The sequence below is a fragment of the Athene cunicularia genome (assembly GCF_003259725.1).
Source record: "Athene cunicularia isolate RWA chromosome Z unlocalized genomic scaffold, athCun1 chrZ_part2, whole genome shotgun sequence".
In the NCBI taxonomy this organism is placed as follows: Eukaryota; Metazoa; Chordata; class Aves; order Strigiformes; family Strigidae; genus Athene; species Athene cunicularia.
Window position 1 is genome coordinate 21,541,667 of NW_020799143.1, and position 23,143 is coordinate 21,564,809.

Here is a 23,143-nt window from a genome sequence, read left to right on the forward strand (position 1 = left end):
GAAATGGAATAGAAAAGTACTGTTTTCCCACTGGTTTCAGTAGATGCCTTTGCCTAGCTTGTCTCTTTTTAGCAGACTTTTGCACACTGTCAACTCAATAACTGTTGGAACTAGGAGAGCAAACTGTTCACAGATAAAACTAAAATATACAACATTGTATGCTGATCTTATGGTCCAGTGCCTTGTGCTGTTACTTGTCCCACTAAACAACATCATGTACTAAAATGTCAGACTGTAGGAAACAATTTGGAGTGTACCATCATTGTTTTCCTAACATCAGTTTTATAAACACATGAAAGAACATACAAAATAAATGTGCATGATGGAAAACTGTATTACTTTTATGTAATAACTGTATTTTTTATACTACAATATATAAGGTATCAGAGATGGCAGTAAGCCACAAAGCTTGGGTCTGGAGGGTCTGGAGTTTTCCTTCATATCCTTTATCAGAAATCTGTTAACATTTATCATATATACCACGTTTACTGTAGGTAAACTTTTTCCTCAAGTAGCTAGAAATAATATTTGCTATAAATATTTCACAGGTAAAACTTACATTTACTACATAGGGGAAGTGATGTCAAATGACTCGTTCATGTTCCACTGCAAGCTAGTAACTGGGGAGGAATAAAATCTCAGATGCCTGACTCGGTACCCAGACTTCACCTTTGCACCATGCCATTCTACTTCTGCCTGTTGGGGAGGGTTTGCTGGTATGGAAAACTTCCTATCTGAAATTTACTTCATAAGATATCCTTTTTTTTTTTTTTTTTTTTTTTTTTTTTAATACAGCTCAGTATGTTGTGTTGGGTCATTGTGATACTTTTATAGTTTAAGAGACTGTGGGACACTAAAGCTAGTGAATTAGCTGTAGTTTGGTACAAATGTGTGAATTTCCCCTTAAATGGTGAAAGTGTAGGGAGGTTTAACTTTTCAGTAGCTGGCAGCCTTGAAAGCTGTTCAGGCAACTTTTGTATCTCCATAGGTTTTCAATATCTTTTTAAAAGTTGTTGCCTTATCAAGCATGTTGGCTGCTTGTCTGAATTAAAAAAAAAACAAACAAACAAACAAAACCAAAACATGATGATTTTTAACACTGAGTTGGAAATTTCAGCATATTATTCTTATGGTCATACAAGAAAGTTGGTTTCTCCCATCAATAAAGTAAAGAGTGTTCATCCACTTACTTGCTGCTCAGGCAGCGTCTCAGTGAATACGAAGCCCCTCCTCCACAAGTGCGTGAACATTCACTCCATGAGCCCCAGGCATCCCACAGTGAGTCCTGGTCTTCCTCTGAGCGAGCTGTTCTGGAGCTCTGAGGGAGAAGGTAAAAAATCAGGAAAAATAATTTAAAGGACAAAAACCCATTGTTGCTAATTTAACCTTTTTTTTTATTTTTTTTTTCTTTCACTGCATATTTCTTGGTCATTCAAAGCACTGAATAAATATGTTATTCTCTGCCATTCCTACTGATTAGCAGCCAGTTCCTGCAGTGAGGCTTGCTGTATGAACTTGCTTTCATCCTTTGAGTATCATACTCTGTCTTAATTTGAGACTGGTGATGACTATTATAAAAGGGCACTTTGGACAACAGTGAGGCAAAGGACTTTTCCTGATTAAAGGAAGAGGTGGAGTATTGTAGACATTAGAAATTGTGCTTTGACCATTTTTTGATGTGTTAGAAACTTTGAAAGGGCATATAAAAAGTGCCTTCCACAATGCTCTTGAGGAAAAAAAGAATCACAACACAATGAATCAATGTGATACAACGACATTCAACATAACAACATTCATGCACTCACCATAAGGAACTAGAACTATCATTACTTCCTCTCTGTCCAAAGAGCTCCTATAAAACTTTCTGGACAAAGATTCCTTAACTGTTTTATCCCTACTATTTGCTAACTTAAAAAAGGAAGTGCACTACTTGAAGAGCTGAAGTTTTCCAATGCCAGGCCCAGGCCCAGGCTGTACTATTGTTAAGGCCAGCGGTTGCGTGCAAACAACTTTACAGAGAAGCAGAACTGATGGACTCAGAAATGCTCAGCTCTTCTAGGACCTAACTCGTAAACATACAGCACTATCTGACTCAAATAATGCAGTCAAACATGTATCTGGCATTTCATTTTCATTCATGCAAGTACACCTCAGAAACACAGATCTGTCAGGACAAAAATTATTTAACCATTTAGAGAGATATTGTCCCTCACGGACTATGCGGTTTTCCTGGAAGAAGCTGAATAACCTACAGAAGCATGAAAAAGTTCATGGAAAATGCCTGTCTCTGATGGAGACCAGGGAATGTTCTCCTTGAAAGCTTGGCTTGTGCTGTGGGCCAACACCTGGTGTACAACATTTCTAACTGTATTTGGAATAAACGAGAAGACAAGACAACTATATGAGGGAGGCTTTGATGGTACAACTTCAACAAAGAAACATCAGCAAGCATCACTGCTGGCCCATATTAGAGGAATCAACTTTAGCTTTCAGCACTGAGAGATTATTTGAGACACTGATAAATCAACACTGAAATAATTCTATCTTCAGTGAAGCTGTATAAAAGGTCTGTCATGAAATCTGAAACCTGGTGAAATGTACCAGTCTTGAATATTATTATTCACAGGAAAAAAATCAACCAACGAACCAACCAACCAACCAAACAAACAAAACCCCACAAACCACAAAAAAAAAAAACCCCAAAACCAACCAACCAACCAAACAAACAAAAAAGCAAACATTGGTGATGGTTTAGGGCTGTGAACTGTTTCAATATACATCTGTTTAAGGAAGATACTGAATTTGTCACACATAAACAAGATCCTGAACTGAACAGTCTGTGTCTGTAGAGCAAAGGACCAAGTCATTAGGATATGAAATCTGTGTTAATTGGGATTTATCAAGGTAAGAGATTAACTAGTCAGTATACTTTAAGGAGCCAGGGACACATTACATATTCTAACCACTAATAATGAGATAATTTTCCAATATGGAAGCCATTTAGTCCTATAAAATTCTGTGAGGGGATTGCAGTTCACCGACTAGTGTCATCTATGATGCTAAATAAACCAAACAGGCAGGCATAAAATTAGCTGAATTGAAAGCCCATGTCTTTTATTAGCTGTCTCTATACTCAGCTCAGTAATAGGGTCGAAGTCTTGCACTGAACTGTGTTCTTGTAATAAACCATTGTAACTAATTTGCCGAGTTAAGCAAGGCAGGTACGTTTGCTTGAATGATTTGTAAATGTTAAACCATAATATCCTGCTGTCTGAAATATTGTAAAAATAGAATATGGCACCCTGTGTGGATCTGAAATTCTTTGTGATCACTATAACCTATATTATAATTATGATGAATGTTTGGATGTCTATGGATAAAATATAAAGTGTGTTATTCGCTTGAAACAATGTAACCGCTTCTCAGAAACCCCGCCTAGAGCTGGTAGCAATCGCTTCTCACCTAGAGATAATATGTAACCGCTTCCCGGAACCCCCCCACCTAGAGCTGACAGGTAACTGCTGCTTGTAGAAAAGCCCGCTGAAAGATGGGACAATAGGAGAAAAGCGCGCCAAGAGATCAAGGCTTCGAGACTTTCAAAAGACCCCATAGGAGGAGGACACGCACCGCAGCAGCTCAAAGGACCCAATGGAAAAGAGCAGGACAATCATCTGATGAGAGAGGATTGGTTAAAGACGGTGGCATATAAAGAAGTATAAAAAACAGCTGGTTTTTGAACTTGATGTGTGTGTGGCAGAGCTGCAGCTCTCTGCACCCCCAGCACTGCTTTGCCTATTAATTCCCACCATAAATCGATTGAACCCAAATAGATAGATAGATAGATAGATAGATAGATAGATAGATAGATATAGCCTGTAATCTCAGTGTTATTCGCATTTGCACCCTCTGACAGTCATTAGGACCATGTATCTGAAGGATGAAAACATTGCCAGTGCTGTTCCCATGGTCCCATGGGACTCTTCCTGCCCTGAAGCAGGTCATTAGCTCATGGATCAGTAGGCTGACAGAGTAATTGTATTGTTATATTCCTTTGAAAAGCCTGATACTACCCTGATATACACCGGCAGAACAAATTAGCAGTAACTAAATGATCGTTGATCATGTTAAACGTGCTTAAGTGAGCTCAGGCTGTATGCCAAATTGGCGTTTCTATGGAGTAATTATTTAAAGCAAAAATATTAAATTTGCAGGACACCTGTCCAGCCATTTTCTCTTTCTTTCCCTTTCTTCCCATTATTGCTTTTATCAAGGTACAGTCCAAACCTTATCTCGAAGAATGAGTCAGTCTGTTTGGGCAGAATGCATTAAAAAGGAAAAGATTTTCCTCTCTGCAAACACACCAGATATGGTTATTTCTTTTGAAAGGAAGGGCTCAGTGAATGCTAAGGGCCAGGTGCAGAACCAACACACAGCAACACACCAGACTGTCCCCCCAGCCATGCCTCCCTGGCATTTCACACTGGTCACCTGCTGCACTCCTCATGCTGCTGCTCACGAAGCCTTCAAAAGCATGCGTGTTCCTTTTTTAAAACCAACGTATTTTAAAAGGCAAATACACAAATGAAATCTAAATAGAATTGAGTCTATTTGCCTTTCTGGCACAAAAAAGGCCAACACTTTTGAATGACCTTTAGAATCTGGTCCAAACCATGACGAGGTCAAATGAAAACTCCATCAAATTAAAGGGATTCAGGAGCAGAACATTAAAAGATAGGCTGAAAAGGGGACCCCACACAATTTGTAAAGATTTTTGGGGGGTTTTAATTAATCAGATAAATCTTGTGAGTGAAAAGAAAGCTAAACCAAGCAGGCAGAAGGCAAGATTTCTTCAAACAGCTCTGCTGAAGCACCTCCAGTCTGATCCTGCTGCCCTGTTGGAGCACTTCTGCCAAGTGGATGCTGACAGCTATGCCAAATAAAATTATTATTCTATGGTGTGGCCAACCCCAATTTCAATTTGCTTCATGGTGCACAGTTTGTAATGGCATTTTAAACACATGTAGTGCTTCCTTCTGCAGAACAGCTTTTGGAAGATAATTTAGACTGGTTATTGAATCAGTTTTTTGTTGCTGTAACATTTAGTATGATGTAATTTTGTTTTGGATCCACTGATGGGAAAAAAAAAGGTAAATTAATTTAGTCTGTAAGAGGTGATACTGCACTTGCCTAATGACTGTGTAACAATTTGACACACAGTCTATCTTACCTTTATTAAAATGCAAAAAGGATTTAATTTCAACACAATAACTACAAGAGTAAATGTAAAAAATAAAGTAACATAAGTGATCAAATTTTGACTATGGCCAGATGTGATCCGATCCAACCTCTAGATACAATCTCATTAATTTTACACTTGAGATAAAAGAAGCAACACAACAATTTACTGAGGTTACTTCAGCTGACTGCTTTCTAAAGGGTATTTTTTATAATATGAAAATATGTATCTGCACTTTTAGTCTGCTAAAATATAAATGTGTGTCTATGCTTCTAGTTTACAAGGAAACAAATACCTTCAAACTGCAAATGGGTGCTTATCCTGATCTGGACATAATTAAGCCCAAAGTCAAAGCCCAAAAACATAATTAAAAAGGGTTGCAAGGTAAAGTTAGTGAACCAAGTACTCTTACCTCATCAAAATTATAAGCATCAGCACAGCTAGACATTCTAAGAGTCCAAATTTTTCTGAAATAAATTGTACTCCCACCCAGAGGAGAGCCATGTGCCTGTTATTTGCATTCCAAGATTTGTTATAAGACCTATATCTTCCCAGAAAGCATGTGACCTCAAGATGGAGCAGGCTCCAAGTTTTCCTTTAACAAGTGGAATAAACATAATTCATTTTAACTCCATCCATGTTTAATGTTAAAGAAAGTAGAGTGGTTTTCCCTCCTGTGAACTACACAGTTAAGACTGAGCTTGAAATTCCAGCAATGCCTAAAAAGCCATTTTAAATCTGAAGATCACCTACTACCAATCTACTACAGCTTCAAAGGATATCTACCATTACTAGCCAAGAATTCACTGTTTAGCACAGACTCTTCAAAAGTAGCTTATACCACTAATTAATAATTTCTATCCACTTTCAACAAAGTGAACTGAAGAATTTACATTAAAATGGTAACAGTCAAGAACATTGCAGTGTTCTGCAACACAAGAAGGCCTACCGTAGTCCTTTAAAGCCCTAAAGTTCCTGTCATAAAGATTAAACAGAAAAAAAACAAAAACAAAACAGGAGAAAAAAAAGCAGAGTGGGGGTGGGGTGGGTACATGCCTTTAAAGCTGCAAGGAATAAAGATGCCTCCACTTAAAAGCTTCCATTAAGTAAAACTTCCTTCTTAGAAAAAGTCTTTTATCTCTGACAGAAGTACCCCACGTTGATGCTTCTTGAAATGAGTGTATGCCACCAAAACAAAATGCAGTCAGTCATCAAAGCTTATTTTACCATGCTGCTGGTATCAGATGAACTGATAGCCACCTAGAGCTGCCCGTTCTAGGTGGCTATCAGCCTGACCCTGCCAGCAAACACACACTACTTTGTCCGTACAAAAATCATGATGTCCTGACATCCACAACATCAGCGGCAGAAATGTCACCTGCAAGAAATTTGCTTATCAATAACCTACATAAAACAAGTAAGTCTGCTAGCACTAAACAAAATCAGCTCTTTCTTTATTCCTCATTATCCTAATACAGTCAACCTCAGGGTGATCCTTCATCTACCACTCAACACAACAACTCTGGAGGAAACCGGCATGAGGACTCCCACAGAGTTCTGTAATGAGAAAGAGAAGGATTGCCTTGCAAAATCACTGTCAGTGGAGAGGACCCTCAAGTGAAGTTGGTTGCAGAAGAAAATAATGGGCTTTAAACTATGAGCTGAACAACGGATTTCTTATGATATAAACAAAAATAATCTGACATAATCATGCAAGACTGGACAATCTAGGTATCCAGCTTCAGTGTTCAGCAGTAATTTCTGAATTGTCAGACATTCATGTTCTACTCAGACCATGAGATGAATAACAGGTCTTTCCTACCCTCTCCACTAAGACACAGTATAGAGAAATCATAAAAAACCACATCATACATGCTTAAATCACAACAGTTGCCTGGCAATTCAGGAGCTGCAGCATGAGAGAACCATGCTTCTTCTAAGAGCATGTGTGTATACACATGGGTACACAGACAGAGAAACATGAAAAGTAGCAAGACCTCTGTTTGTATCCTGAGACCTATAAAAGGAGTTCAGCCTTAAGTAAATAAATCCTAGTTGCATACTGGAATTGAATTTAAAATTTTGTTTGGAACTGTGCTATTCCTGCAGAATCCAACTATTTGTCAGCATCACAGAAAAAAAGTGTGTATAAATGCAGATCAAGTTGCTTAGTTGTTTCTCAGTTTCTGAGGGTTCCAGTCTTCTTCATCATTTAGTAAAATGATGCGGAAGTATTCTTCAGGCACGGAGTGTGTCCCCTAGATTAAAAAGCAAAATAGACAGTGAAAAATGCAGTTAACCTCTTGTTTGACTAAGGTACTGATACAGACTTTACGCCACAGTTATTTCCCAGATGATATGCACTGCTGGGTTTGGTTAAGAAATTTAAATCATCTGGTTCTTATTATATCCCCACTGTTTAGGGGTATGATGAACTGTCAGTGACAATATGCAAGGCACCTCTGTGGCCACTGCCTAAACTTGTCTTTTGCTACAATGAAAATTATATTAGGGACAGAAAACCAGTATTTTTTCCCTATTGTATGGTCTTTCTGACCTTCCTTTTCAGATACATCCAAGTGCATCCCTATATGAATCCTTGCCAAGCCATACATTCTCCCTCTTGAGTAATCCTTGATCACCCTCTGATTTTTGTCACTGAGGTCAAATACATACTTGACACAGTACTGAAATACTGTCTGTAGTAAACCAGGAAGAACTGCTCTCAGCACTTACCTAGGTGTGTAACAGCAGGAGACAAGGCCAGGGACTGCATTTCTTTTTAAGAAACATGTATTTTGAAATTTCAACCAATAAAAATGTATGGTTTATATGTTTTCATTTGCACAATGTTGCATATCTGTTGCATTCCATCCAAGGTAACAGCTGGATTACAGCTCAGATGGGAAACTGCTTGGAATTCTCTGGCTTTTGAAGGAAGGCAAGGCAGAACAAAATCACAGCCAATTGAATTAATATTGGTAATTACTGTCAAACAAAATGTTAACATGCAAGACATTTCTGACTAGCTATTGAAACTTTTCAGAGCGATTACTCTGGAAACATCCTAAGTAAAATATTCTTACATTTCCAGTTTGCAGTGCCCCAAAAATATGTTTAAGGTATCTAGGCAAAGAGTTGCACATCATTTTAAACAGTACTGTATGACCAAAGCAAATCCACTCTTCCAGAATAACTGTACCATACTGAAGAAAGGGCTTATTAAAGTTATCCTTATCTTTGTGAGGAGCATAATTCCTTTGAAGCACTAGGATTCCCCATGACAACAGTTGAATAGCTGTCCTCCAGCTCCAGCTCCAAGCAGGTCTCTGCAGAGCTCCTCGAGCCAGCCTCAGCAATGTATCCAAGGACTTAATAGGAGTGAACGCCACCTATTTTATTTTCCCAAGGGGTCAGGATCGATGAACACCATTTAGCTGGTGTGTTAGATACCTTGTCTTCCCATTATCCTGACTTTATTCCATGTAAAGATGAAGAGGGAACTTCGGCCACCAGACCTGCCATCCAGCCATGAAGGACCACAAAAGACAGAAAAACCTGCCTACCTGGCATTCTTAGCAAAGTAATGGGAATTCTGCTCTCACAGAAGTTACAGTATGAAAAGAGAATATGCCCTTGTGCCCAAGCTGCCAGAGCTTTTTGCTGCACCTGAGATGCTGAGTGACCATAGGCACAATTGCTCTCATGATTAACTGCATGTTGTTCCATTTGGCCAAATCAAGAGGATGCCTATGGAACTGTTCAAGCCACGCTAAAACACTGTTGTCTCTGGCAAACAACCTGGAAAGAAAAGTAGCTGCAATGAGCATCAGACATCTTGAGGTGGAAGTGGCTATATCTTGCATACTGGCTTCCCTCCTTCCTGGAAGGCAGCAGCTCCCTCCTACTGGGTGTGGGGCTGTGAGCTGAACAGTACCAGCCCACTTGCCCCAGGCTTCCACAGTCTTGGAAATTAACTGAGGAATTTTTTACTCCCTTTCACTTGCAAGACCAGGCAAAAGGCCTGAGAGGGGATCAAGAGAGTATTTCCTATGGAAAACCCCTGGCACAGGAAACCCTTGATCTGAGTGACTCCACAGCCCAAGGAAGGCACTGGCACAGAAGCACACACGTCTGAGGGTATATAATGTACTTTGGGTAATTACTTCATGCTCAGACCTTGCTAATGTAGATAAAAGGCCTAAGTTTTAGTTTTTCATTTCAGCCTTTTTAAAATGAATAAACAAAAAAGTCTAAGTCTCCTTCTGGGTAGCTTTAAATTTACTTTCTTCAGGATGTAAGTCATCCATCACTTAAAACAAAGAGAGGAAGACACCTTGATGAGAAGGAGAGAAGAGGAAATCTCACTGAGATCCTCCTGCTGTTTTTCAATGCTTATTCCACTCCTGTGAACACAGACAAGGGGAAAAGCAATAGGTGGACAATTTTTCTGTACCCTGAAGGAAGACACCTGATACACATACAGCTAGCTCAGTTCCCAGGTACATAAGTAAAACTTTGCTCTGTTAGTTCTTTTCAGTGCTGTGTTCCTTTTTGTCTTAACAGCATAGTCATGCTAAGGGAACATAAAATGGGAAATTATGGCATCTTCTCTTTTTGCACAGGAAAGCAAAGGTTCATCAAGGGGGAAATAACCCCTCCCTCCTTCCTAGCCATATATGACCTGATACAGTTATTGCACAATTAATAAGGACAAAGTGTCACACTGAACTCTGTTGTCTTTAAAACAGAACGTCTGTAGTCTCAGTGTTGTACACCTTCGCATCCTCTGACAGTCATTAGTGACACACATCAAGTGCTTTCTGAAGGGCAAAAATATTTCCAGTGCTGTCCCCATAGTCCCATGGGATTCCTGCCCTAAAGCAAGTCATAATGGCTGTATATATGCAGTCTCTTAAAAATTATAATAGGGAGTACCCAGCTTTGTCTGCAACAAAACAGGGAAGAAACAATAAACAGCCATCTTAGGACTTCAGGAACCAAGCAGCCATTCCAAAACCTGGACTGGAAGTTGTATCTCAGGAGAAATGGGCCAAATGTGAGCTCATTTCTTCTAAAAGGGCAGCAGCCAGCTGGGGGTGTGGGGGGGTAGTTGCTGCAGAGGATGGAGCTGACACTGTATCATTTCAGCACACTGCATGCTGCACTCCTTGTGACATTTTGTAACAGTGCCTTATAAAACTCAGATCAGTCCTATCTCTCATTCCACTTTCCCATATGAAAATATAGAGACCCGGAGAGTGATGTGGACACGAGCTTGCTTTCTTGCTCTCACAGACCCAAGTTACAACACACTGTTGTATTTAAATCCTGCCATGCTGGTGTAAACACCAAGCATGGGCAATCCAATACAGAGCAGGTCCAAGCTGGCTCAGCCTCAGACTTGTCGCCTAATTGATTCAGAAGACTTTTCAAGGCTAGGACTTGGTCATTTGCAGGATAGGTGAAATCACTTTCCAGAATTCGGAACCCACCCAACAGCATGGGTTCAAAAGTGCATCTGGCATTGGAGGTTTGCCTTCCATGTAGCAAAAACTACAGGAGTGAAAGAGCCCAAAGAGGTGCACAGGAACGAAAAGAAAGAAAAGTTAAACTCTTATCTGTGACAAGACCTATTGCATACCAAGTGTTTTCTAAGTGGTGAGAAGTGAAGGGGGTGTGTTGGCTGGGCTGTGTTAGTCAGCTTCAAGAAAAAATGGCCAACATACGGCTGACACTTCCAGCTCCACAGGTGAATACAGGTGAACACAGGTCTCCCCCAAAGAGGCAGGGTAGTACACTGAAGAAGTGTTTATTAGCCATTTTCCCTTGCTTTAGTAATCTGACTTTAAGTTTCAGCTATTCACCCAGCTTAACTTTCCTTATAGATCATGATGTCCAACAATGACTCCAATTCACCAAACCCCATGCAGACTGGAGAAGACCGTGCCACATCAGCACAGATTTTGGAGGGTCTTCAGTCCTAGGATGGCTTAGCCTCTCTGGAGCAGGTCAGAGCATTAAGACAATGTGCCACAGGTTGCAATAGGAAAATGGGACTCTGGTCAGGAGACATTTCAGAGAATTGAGGAGAGCCCTCCAAAGATTTGTGTCATTTCACATAAACATCCACAATTATGAGGTTTATTCAAATTAAATGAAGTCTCCTATTCTTCTCATGGTCTGCCATCTCAGTTACCTCATGGAGATGTTTATGCATTTATTTTAACAAGGGACCATATAAAGAGTGGAAACATTAAGCCTTGGTGGAGATGGAAAACTGAAAGGAAATATTTATGTAAAAAAGTAAGGGGGAAGAGGAAGAGAGAATAGGAGGAAGGAAGAAAGGAAGAAGGGCAGAGGGAGGGAAGAGGGAGAAGTAAAGAAAGAAATGGAGAAAGCTCAAGATCCCTTGTCATAACAAAAAATAAAGGGAAGACAGGAAAAAAAATGCTCATGGGACTCTCAGGAATTAACTGTAGACCTCAGAGTTTATATAACATATTTATTCCCCCCTTAATCACCAAGCAAATGATCTAAAATTAATGAATATGTTTCTTTAAAGGAAAATGCACTCAATTGTTGCACCAAGGTGGAGGAGTTTTCTACGAGTACTTTCCACAGTTTTACATTGAGTTACAAAGATGAAGGGACCTAAACATTGCCAGGACATAAGCTACTGCTACTCTCATGCCGCCCTCTAATATCACACGTGATGAAAGCATTTATGTTTCCATTGTTCTCACCAAATAAAAGACACATCCACACTTTAGAGACAGTACACTACACAACATGCATTCCTCCCTATGACAGTCTCCAACTCTGGTAACATGTGATAACACACTCCCTCTGTGCTCACCAGCATTGACGGGTGGCTGAGCCCATCAAAGAATGATGACACTGCTGAAGTTTGGATTAGCAAAGGAGAGTCTTAGAGTTAAAGCTGTGGCAGATCAAATTCTTAGTTTCAGATATTTCTATTTAATTACTTCCCTCTCCCCTTTAGCTATTTCTGATCTTTCATCTTTAAAACATGGCCCTGGCTAGACCTAAGGAACATGTTGGTGATACCACAGTAACTTGAAAATCCCCCACTCTTCTTTTTTAAAAGTTACAGGAACTATGAAAATGTCACATCTAAAATACATTTACAGTGATAATCTATCTGCATACTAAAATGACAAAAACACCCAAAGCAAGCCATGGGCTTGTAGAACAGTTGTATTTGTCCTCAACAGATTCTTTTAACAGTCCAGACTGAAAGAAATACAGGAATTTAAATGAGCCAGTAAGTAAGTAAGTAAGTAAATAAATAAATATATAATCCACCAATCTGATGCCAGGACTAGAACAGTAGGAGACATTATTGCTTCCTTTATTCCCTTTCATTTCTGGGTCTGTTGATATAGCACAGGATCTGAACAATACACTAGCAAGCTTCAAACAAAGACTGAGATTATATCCAACAAAGCTAGAAGGGGAAATTTGACACCCTTACAGTACATTCATATGGAAACAAAATGAGTTATATTTATTTTATGGGACAGTTTGAATTTATTATAAGTTGCATATAATTTCCTGTCTCATTTCTTGAGCACTCTAGGAATTTATTTCAGGATGTCTTACGTTATCACACACCTCCTTCCCTCCGCCCTGACACCCTCTCTGCTGAACTTGCTCTATAAGTTCCTGAAAGACAGAAATCCCAGGGAAACCTCTGAAGAGTTGAGGCTTTGGAAGAAATTATCATAGAATCAGAATCTTTGGAAAAGATCTTAAAGATCATCTAGTTCCAACTCCCTGCCATGGAGAGTGACACCCTCCATTAGACCAAGGTCACTCAAAGCCCCGTCCAACCTGGCCTTGAACACTTCCAGGGAGTGAACATTCACAACTTCTCTGGGCAATCTGTTCCAGTGCCTCACCACCCTCACAGAGAAGAATTTCTTCCTTATATCCAATCTAAATCTACCCTCTTTCAGTTTAAAGCCATTACCCCTTGTCCTATCACTGCATGCCCTTGTAAAAAGTCTCTCTCCAGCTTTCTTGCTGACCCCCTTTGGGTACTATAAGGCAAGAATAAGGTCTCCCTGAAGCCTCCTCTTCTCCAGACAGAACAACCCCAACTCTGTCAGCCTGTCTTCATAGGAAAGGTGCTTCAGCACCCTGATCATCTTTGTGGCCCTCTTCTGGTCTCACTCCAACAGGTCCATGTCTTTTTTAGGCTGGGGGCCTCCAGCAGTACTCCAGGTGAGGTCTCACAAAAGTGGAGTAGAGAGGGAAAATCACCTCCCCATACCTTCTGGTTACACTTCTCTTGATGCAGCCCAGAATATGGTTGGGTTTCTAGGCTGCAGCACACATTGCCAGGTACTGTTGAGGTTCTTGTCAACTAACACCCCCAAGCCCTTCTCTTCAGGACTGCTATCAATCCATTTGTTGTCCAGCCTGTATTTGTGCTTGGGATTGCCCTGACCCACGTGCAGGACTTGCACTTGCCCATGTTGAACTTCATGAGGTTTCCACAGGCCCACCTCTCAAGCCTGTCCAGGTCCCTCTGGATGACACATCCCTTCACTCCAGCACATCAACCACACCACTCAGTTTGGTGTCGTCAGCAAACCTGCTGAGGGTGCATTCAATCCCTCTGTCCATGTCACCAACAAAGCTGTTAAAACAGCACTGGTCCCAACACAGACCCCTGAGGACAGTCACTTGTCATTGATCCCCACTTGGACATAGAGCCACTGACTGCAACTTTCTGAGTGCAACCATCCAGCCAATTTCTTATCCACCGAGTGGTCCATCCATCAAATCTGTGTCTCTCCAATCTAGAGATAAGGCTGTTATGTGAGACAGTGTTAAATGCTTTGCACAAGTCCAGATAGGTGATGTCAGCTGCTCCTCCCTTATGCAACAGTAGAACAGGGTTGTAGAAGGCCACCAAATTTGTCAGGTATGATTTGCCCTTAGTAAAGCCATGCTGGCTGTCACCAATCACCTTCTTATTTTCCATGTGCCCTAGCACAGTTTCCAGAAGGATTTGCTCCATGACCTTGCCAGGCTGTGTTGGTTTAAGCCCTGCTGGGACCGGAGACCACATTGCCATTGACCCTCCCCCACCCTCGGACAAAAGTAGGGCACAAACCCCGGTTAAAATAAGAAGAAATTTAATACAACAGTGTGATAAACAATCTGAACAACAATGATAATAACAATAAACATCAATAACAGTAAGCAAGAAAAAAGATGTACAGAGAAATGCCACATATGGTTACAGAACAAGCCTGCTGTGTGCTCCCTGCCACCAAAACCACAAAGGAAAAGGTTCCCGCGCTCCCACACCTGGACCTGACATCAACATGGTATGAATAACTCAGCTGGAGATCCCTTCCCCCTCTCTCTCTGCTGGGGAAACCTAACCCTATCCTAGCTGAACCAGGACATAATCCACCCCTTTATTCTATGCCATCTGCATCATGTCCAGCTGCCATTGAGCAGTTAACAATAACAAAATAACAATTTACAAAGGCACAGCCTAATTCATGGCATGTTCTCACCCAGAATCAAGTCCCCCTGTGGTACGCATCGGACCTCTCCATTGTCCTGCATCACCCACCAGGTACACCCAGGTCCTTGGACAAAAGCAATCCTGTGGATGGGTTTGCCTTTGTCTTTGCCTGGCGCAGGACTAAACCAGACCATTTTTCCCAACATATTCCGCATGCGCACCACAGGGACTTTATCCCCATCTACAGCACATGGAGGTTTTGACTGAGCCGGGCCAGCTCGACTGGCAGATCCTCTTGTGTTGACTAGCCAGGTGTCCTTTGCAAGATGCATGTCCCAGTCTTTGAAGGTCCCACCTCCCAGTGCTTTCAATGTGGTTTTTAACAGTCCATTGTAGCGCTCGATCTTCCCAGAGGCTGGTGCGTGGTAGGGGATATGGTAGACCCACTCGATGCCGTGTTCTTCTGCCCAGGCATTTATGAGGCTGTTTTGGAAGTGGGTCCCATTGTCTGACTCAATTCTCTCTGGGGTGCTGTGATGCCACAGGACTTGGGTTTCAAGGCCCAGGATGGTGTTCCGGGTGGTGACGTGGGGCACTGGGCAAGTTTCCAACCATCCAGTGGTTACTTCCACCATTGTGAGCACATGGCACTTGCTTTGGCAAGTCTGTGGCAGTGTGATGTAGTCGATCTGCCAGGCCTCTCCATATCTATATTTCAGCCATCGCTCTCCATTCCACTGGGGCTTCACCCGCTTGGCATGTTTGATTGCAGCACACGTCTCACATCCGTGGGTGATCTCTGCAATGGTGTCAATAGTAAGATCCACCCCTCAATCTCGAGCCCACCTGTATGTTGCATCCCTACCTTGGTGGCCCAAGGTCTCATGGGCCCACCGGGCTATGAACAGTTCACCTTTGCGCTGCCAGTCCAAGTCCACCTGAGCCACTCTGATCTTAGCAGCTTGGTCTGCCTGCTGGTTCTGTCGATGTTCATCAGAGGCCCGACTCTTGGGTACATGGGCATCCACATGGCGCACCTTCACAATGAGGTTTTCCACCCAGGCTGCAATGTCCTGCCATACTTCAGCAGCCCAGATCATTTTACCCTTATGTTGCCAGTTACTCTACTTCCATAGCTGCAACCATTTCCACAGGGTATTTTCCACTGCCCACAAGTTGGTGTAGAGGTAGAGCCTCGGCCACTTTTCCTGCTCAGCAATATCCAAAGCAAGCTGAATGCCTTTCACCTCTGCAAACTGGCTCAACTCACCCTGTCCCTCAGCAGCTTCAGTGACCCATCATGTGAGACTCTATACAGCAGCCTTCCACCGTCGATGTTTTCCCACAATACGACAAGACCCATCAGTGAACAGGGCATATCGCTTCTCCTCATCCGGCAGCTCATTATATGGTGGGGCCTCCTTAGCACATGTCACCTCCTGTTCTGGTGACATCCCGGAATCTTTGCTCTCTGGCCAGTTCGTAATCACCTCTAGTATCCCTGGGTGGCTGGGGTTCCCTTCGAGCCCGTTGTGCTATCAACACAACCCATTTACCCCATGTGGCATCTGTTGCATGATGTGTGGAGGAAGCCTTTCCTTTGAACATCCACCCCAGCACCGGCAGTCAGGGTGCCAGGAGGAGCTGTGTTTCAGTGCCGACCACTTCTGAGGCAGCCCGAACTCCTTCGTACGCTGCCAGTATCTCCTTCTCAGTTGGTGTGTAATTGCCTTCAGAGCCTTTGTATCCCCGTCTCCAAAAGTCTAGAGGTCGGCCTCGGGTTCCCCAGGTGCTCTCTGCCAGAGGCTCCAGGTAGGGCCATTCTCTCCGGCTGCAGTGTAGAGCATGTTCTTAACCTCCTGCCCTTCCTGGACTGGCCCGAGGGCTACTGCTTGGGCAATCTCCTGCTTAATTTATTCAAAGGATTGTTGTTGCTCAGGGCCCCATTCAAAATCGTTCTTATGAGTTACGTGGTACAGAGGGCTCACAATCAGGCTGTAGTTTGGGATGTGCATCCTCCAGAACCCCACAGCACCGTGGAAAGACTGAGTCTCCTTTTTAGAGGTTGGTGGGGCCATGGCTGTTATCTTGTTTATCATCTCCATTGGGATGTGGCGACACCCATCTTGCCATTTTATCCCTAGAAATTGAATTTCCCTTGCAGGCCCCTTAACTTTCTTTTGCTCAATGGCAGGATTTCAATTAGGATTTCAATTATCTTCTTCCCTTTCTCAAAGACTTCCTCGGCTGTGTCCCCCCATACAATGATGTCATCAATGTACTGCAGGTGTTCTGGAACCCCACCTTTCTCCAGTGCAGTATGGACCAGTCCATGGCAAATGGTGGAGCTGTGGTTCCACCCCTGGGGTAATCGATTCCAGGTGTACTGGATGCCTCTCCAAGTGAACGCAAACTGTGGCCGGCACTCTGGCGCTATCGGAATGGAGAAGAACGTGTTAGCAATGTCAGTCATGGCGTACCACTTGTCTGCCTTCGACTCCAGTTCATACTGGAGCTCCAGCATGTCTGGCACTGCAGCACTCATTGCTGGCATAACTTCATTCAGGTCACGGTAGTCCACAGTTAGCCTCCATTTGCCATTAGGCTTTCTCACTGGCCATACAGGGCTGTTGAAGGGGGAGTGAGTTTTGCTGATCACCTTCTGGCTTTCCAGTTGACGGATCAGCTGATGGATGGGGACCAGGGAATCTCGGTTGGTGCGGTACTGCTGCTGATGCACTGTCCTGGTAGCAATCGGCACTCGCTGCTCCTCAACCTTAAGCCGCCCCACCACTGAGGGATCCTCTGAGAGGCCGGGTAAGGCGGACAACTGTTCAACCTCCTCCAGGGCAGCTACACCAAAAGCCCACCGGTACCCTTTTGGGTCTCTGAAGTTCCCTCTCCTGAGATAGTCTATGCCCAGGATGCACGGGGCATCTGGGCCAGTCACAGTGGGGTGCTTATGCCAGTCCTTCCCAGTCAGGCTCACTTCAGCTTCCAGTAGGGTCAGCTGTTGGGATCCCCCTGTCACTCCGGAGATGCAGATGGATTCAACCCCACTGTAGCTCAATGGCATCAGGGTGCACTGTGCGCCAGTGTCCACCAAAGCCTTATACTCTTGTGGGTCTGACGTGCCAGGCCATCGGATCCACACTGTCCAGTAAATCCGATTGTCCCTTTCCTCCACCTGGCGGGAGGCAGGGCCCCTCTAATCCTGCTCATCATCACTCTCTTCTTGTAAGAATGATTTACTGGTCCCCTCAAGAGGGTCAGACATAACATTGGCCATTCCGTTCTGTCTGGGGGATTTCTGACTGGACACTGGAGCTGTGCTTTTCTTGGAGGACTCCCCTTTTGTGATGGTTTTCTCTTTCAGCTGCTCTACTCATGCAGCTAGGGCAGCAGTAGGCTGTCCATCCCACCTCCTCATGTTTTCTCCATGGTTGTGGAGGAAAAACCATAGGGTGCCTCGTGGTGTGTACCTTCTGCTGCCTTTCTCTTGGGTAGGGAAATGTTTACTTCTAATGGCTGAGACATCAGCCTGTGCAGGTGGAATGTAGGACATGTCCTCTTCCATTTTCTGGACCCTCTGAGACAGTTCCTCCACAGCTGAGACCAGGGAATGTTGAGATGAAGGGAGATTTTCCTCATATTGCCGGATCTTGCCAATCACTCCATCCACTGTTAGAGTGTGGGTGTCTGTCCACCAGGACACTATTGCAAATGCTTTCGAGTGTGCTTCTGGTGCGCTCTTCAGGAACTTTCGCCACATCAGGTGTGTGCAAGGGGCCTGATCTGGGTCCATGGGTGACTGCTTATCATTCAGATCACCATAGATCATCTCAAACACAGCCAGTTCCCTTAGATTCTGGATGCTTTTCTCAGTGTTGGTCCATTGGCTTAGCTGACATAGGATATCATCCTCGTAGGGGTGCCTCTCCCTTACAGTGAACAGGAGTCACCTCCAAATGCTGAGGGTTTGAGCCTGTTTCCCTATTTCCCTATCAATGCCAGCATCCTTGGCCAAAGATCCCAGCTGCTTGGCCTCTCTCCCCTCCATTTCAAAAGCACTGGCTCCATTGTCCCAGCATCGGAGCAGCCAGGTGCAAATCTGCTCACCTCCCAGGCGGCCGAAATCTCTCCGCATATCTCGCAGCTCAGTCGGGGACAGAGATCAGACAATCACCTCTGGCCCTTCCTCCTGTTCCTGTGATGGGCCTGGCTCATCCTCATCCCTCACTTTGTGAACTGGCTTTCTGGTATATTTTGTTTTCTGTATCGGGGTGACTGATACCAGCACTGGCTGTCTCTCTGGCTCAGCTGCTGTGCTGGTGGAGGCGACTGATCCTGGCTCTGCCTGTTCCCCCAGCCAAGATACCGTACCAGTAACTTCACTCTCAGGTTCTGTAGCCTTTTTTCCACCTCGAGGGCAGCGGGTGGTATTAAAGAGGACACGGTAGGCATGGGCAAGTCCCCAACACATTGCAGCAAGTTGTGTCTCCTGGGTTTTGCCAGCTTGGTAACACACTCTTTCTAAGCACCTTATCAGCTTACTGGGGCTCTGCATTTGTTCAGGAGTGAATTCCAAAGCATTGGGGGTGCCCACCAACTCAGGCCTTTGCCCATCTTTTCCCACACCCCTTGCCATTCACTATTATCTGATCTCGGGACAGGTTTCTAGGCACTGCTGTTGTTAGAGAAGTGCCGCATGGCCAAAACCAAAATCAGGCAGACATTCAGAAAGCATTGTGCCACAATCACGCTGCCCTGCAGGCTCCAAGGATAATTGAAACTCCCAAAAACTGAGAGGATCTCTTCCTCTGGCTCTCCCATAGAGGGGGTGAGACCCCTAACAAAAGCAAAGGCAGCAAACAGGTACTGGCCCACACCACACACAGCGATACAAACACATTATAAGCAGTCAGTAGCCCATATAACAAAACAACCCCCTTTACACATTTTCCACGGACAACAAACACCAGCACTGGGAACTCACACTGGATATACGGGTTAATCCAGCTCCACCATGCAAGCAAGTGGGCCAGCATTGCAAACATTTTCTTATCAAACAATACAAACACAAACAGAAAAATTATACCCCACAGATTGCTCTAACACACTCTGGTCACGGTCTGTCCCTTTTTGATTCTTACTTCAACACAATTTGTAACCCACACAGATGCGCCAAAAAGGCTGTGGTGTTTAAGCCCTGCCGGGACCAGAGATCACATTGCCGTTGTCCCTCCCCCACCCTCAGCCGGTCAGGCTGGAAGTGAGGCACAAACCCCGGGTTAAAATACGAAGAAATTTAATACAACAGTGCGATAAACAATCTGAACAACAACAGTAAAAATAAAGAGCAATAACGTTAAGCAAGACAAAAGATATACAGAAAAATACTGCAAATGGTTATGGAACAAGCCTGCCGTGTGCTCCCTGCCACCAAAACCACAAAGGAAAAAGTTCCTGTGCTCCTGCGCCCACGCTGGGACCTGACATCAGCATGGTATGAATAACCCCGCTGGAGATCCCTTCCCCCTCTCTCTCTGCTGGGAAAACTTAACCCCATCCTAGCTGAACCAGGACACAGGCACAGAGGTGAGCCTGACTAGCCTGCAGTTCTCTGAGTCCTCTTTACTGACCTTTTTAAAAATGGGGGTTATGCTTCCCCTTTTCCAGTCAGTGGAATCTTCACTGGACTGCCACAAGTTCTCAAATATGATGGATAGTGACTTAACCACTTCGTCCACCTGTACCCTCAGGACCCGCAGATGCATCTCATCAGGTCCCATGGACTTGTGCACCTTCAGGTTCCATACATGGTCTTGAACCTGATCTTCTCCTGCAGTGAGTGGTTCTTCATTCTCCCAATCCCCACCTTTGCCTTCTGCATCTTGGGTGGTGTGGCTGGAGCACTTGCTGGCGAAGACAGGCAAAAATGTCACTGAGTAACTCAGCCTTCTCCATGTCCTGGGGTAACCAAGTCTCCCATTTCCTTACAGAGACCGCCCACATTTTCTTTCTTTTATCACCAATTTACCTGTAGAAGCTTTTCTTGTTGCCCTTGATATCCCTGGATATCAGGGCTTTGTCCATCCTAACCTGATCCATGGCTGCTCAGACAGTTTTTCTGTATTACTACCAGGCTATCTGTCCTTGCTTCCACCCTCTGTAGGCATCCTTTTTGTATTAGAGCTTGTCCAGAAGCTCCTTGCTCATCCATGCAGTCTTCCTAGCATTTTTGCCTAACTTTCTCTTTGTTGGGATGCATCACTCCTGAGCCTGGAGGAGACAATCCTTGAATATTAACTAGATTTCTTGGGCACCTCTTCCCTTCAGGACTGTATTCCATGGTACTCTACCAAATTCCATAAGGACAGTGAAGACAAAATGTAAACAATGTGAAAATTAATGTACTGTAGGATCAGTGAAGATACTCTTTTCTTTAGACAGCTAGAAGAAGGACTGATTCTTCCTATAAGCAGTGTCCAAATAACACACAGGTGGCAAAACTGTTAAGATTTCTACATATGCTTGCCTTGAAAACAGATGAAATCTCACATGTACAAACAGAGCTTTCCCTCCCCCAGTCACCTATCTATACTGCACTCCAATTTCACCACAACTTTATCTACTTTTATAAGAAATTTGGAAAAGTTGGATTCTGGCAGTAAAAAGGAAAAAAAAAAAAGGCCAAACAACTCTTATGTGAAATGAAATTCTAATCAGGGTACCTAAAGAGGGAAGAAAAAGTTGGAAATGCACCCGGAGCTGGTAATCTGTAATACGGTAACATCTCACTGTCAGTGAAGCAGAGAGAAGACCTTGGCCTACGGTGGTCTTCAATGTGCACTCAGATTCAGGCCATAACAAACCCATAGCACCAAGTAAAGGTGTTCTGTTGAAAATAAGATAAATTGGCCCCTTGGAGGTTTCACAAGAATATTTCATGACCAAAGCTATTTTAATTGCTCCTGTGCATGGCATCTACGTACCACACGTCAAAGCTCAAAATAAAACCAATTAAAGTCTTTAGTACAAAGCCTAATCATGTAGGATTCAATATAGGTCTATTGCAGTTAACAGAGGCAAATCAGTTTATATGAAGCTTGCCCTCAAATCTCAGCTAATACTATGCTTAGGAACCATTATATTTGTAGTTAGTATTCTGAGAATGTTATTTGACACTTGCAAAAACAAGGGCAAAACTTTAATGACCCTATATGACTGTGGGAGAGCCTTCAACAGAGACAAGTAAGATACTTCATACAATTACCTTGAAAGACAAAAAAACCCTTTGATAATGACATCTTTAAAACCATGATACCAACCTTTAAATCTTTCTAGTATCTGTAATTCCCAACAGACGACATTCTCTTTGTCCTTTTTGTATAATGAAAATTTTTACTGATTAAAATAATTGGTCTAAACATGTACAGTGAGTCTTAGCATGCACGATAGCAAGTCTCAGACCTTCCCTGAGACAGAAGTACAACTAAATTATCAGATTATACTAAACATTGGCTATTAATGGTCTGCGTTCAATACTACACAGGGTTAAGACCTACAGAAGATTTTCCATCACTCCAGGAAATGTGTATCTCTTGCTTACTTCCTCCATTTGCCTGAACAAACATTTAAGGGCTTGGGGAGGTCATAAGACCTTCAATACCCAAAAGCTGGTCAGTCACCTGTTAAGACAAGCCTACTGTCCATAGGCTTATACGAAAAGATGGAGATGCCAAAAGCAAAACTTAGCCATGCCTGCATATGAGTTAGGAAGAAGTTATAGTTCATACCAGGGTATGATATTCCGATGGAATTAAATACTTTATGCCAGCTGTTGATTAGTTGCTGTCTACCACATGAGAAGATTTATTTCATCACTGTCCTTGTCTTGGGCTGGAACAAGTAATTTCTTTCTTCTTCTCCTGTTCCCCATCTGATACCATAGCATCTGGTGGTTGATGTGTTTTCCCTGTCTTTTCACTACCTTAATCTATATGATCGTTCCTATAAGGATGATCTTATTCTGCTCTTCTTCCTCAGAGCAGAGAACACGTTTCTGTGACAACAGACTGCAATTTCCCATTTTTTTCCCATGTAATGATTGCCCATACAGCTGACTTTGAAGCTTAAGAAAATAGCTACAACAAGCAATAGAAACAACAGTGCTGTCTGCAGTTTTGACAGGACAACACTGAAACAGAAACCATGAGGTTATATTTGGATGGCTAACAACACAGATATAAGGGATTCAGTTTTTGTTTGCTTCAGTGAAAATTCAATCATCCTGAGACTGATAGCCTTCTCCTAAAGAATTATTTGTCTGGTCATGTGGACTACTCAGGCTTTACATTAACTCATGAATCTTCTGAGCATGAGTTTGTCCATGA

The 23,143-nt window shown here is 43.2% G+C and overlaps 1 protein-coding gene across 2 annotated transcripts in view; it reads right to left on the reverse strand.

Moving 5' to 3' along the window:
- ADAMTSL1 (ADAMTS like 1) overlaps nucleotides 1-23,143 on the reverse strand; it is a 217,249-nt gene that overhangs the window by 189,860 nt on the left and 4,246 nt on the right. For both annotated transcript variants that reach the window (XM_026866332.1, XM_026866331.1), the window contains exon 2: nucleotides 1,191-1,318. In XM_026866332.1, coding sequence (XP_026722133.1) covers nucleotides 1,191-1,318 — 128 coding nt within the window. The remainder of the gene's footprint in view (nucleotides 1-1,190; nucleotides 1,319-23,143) is intronic.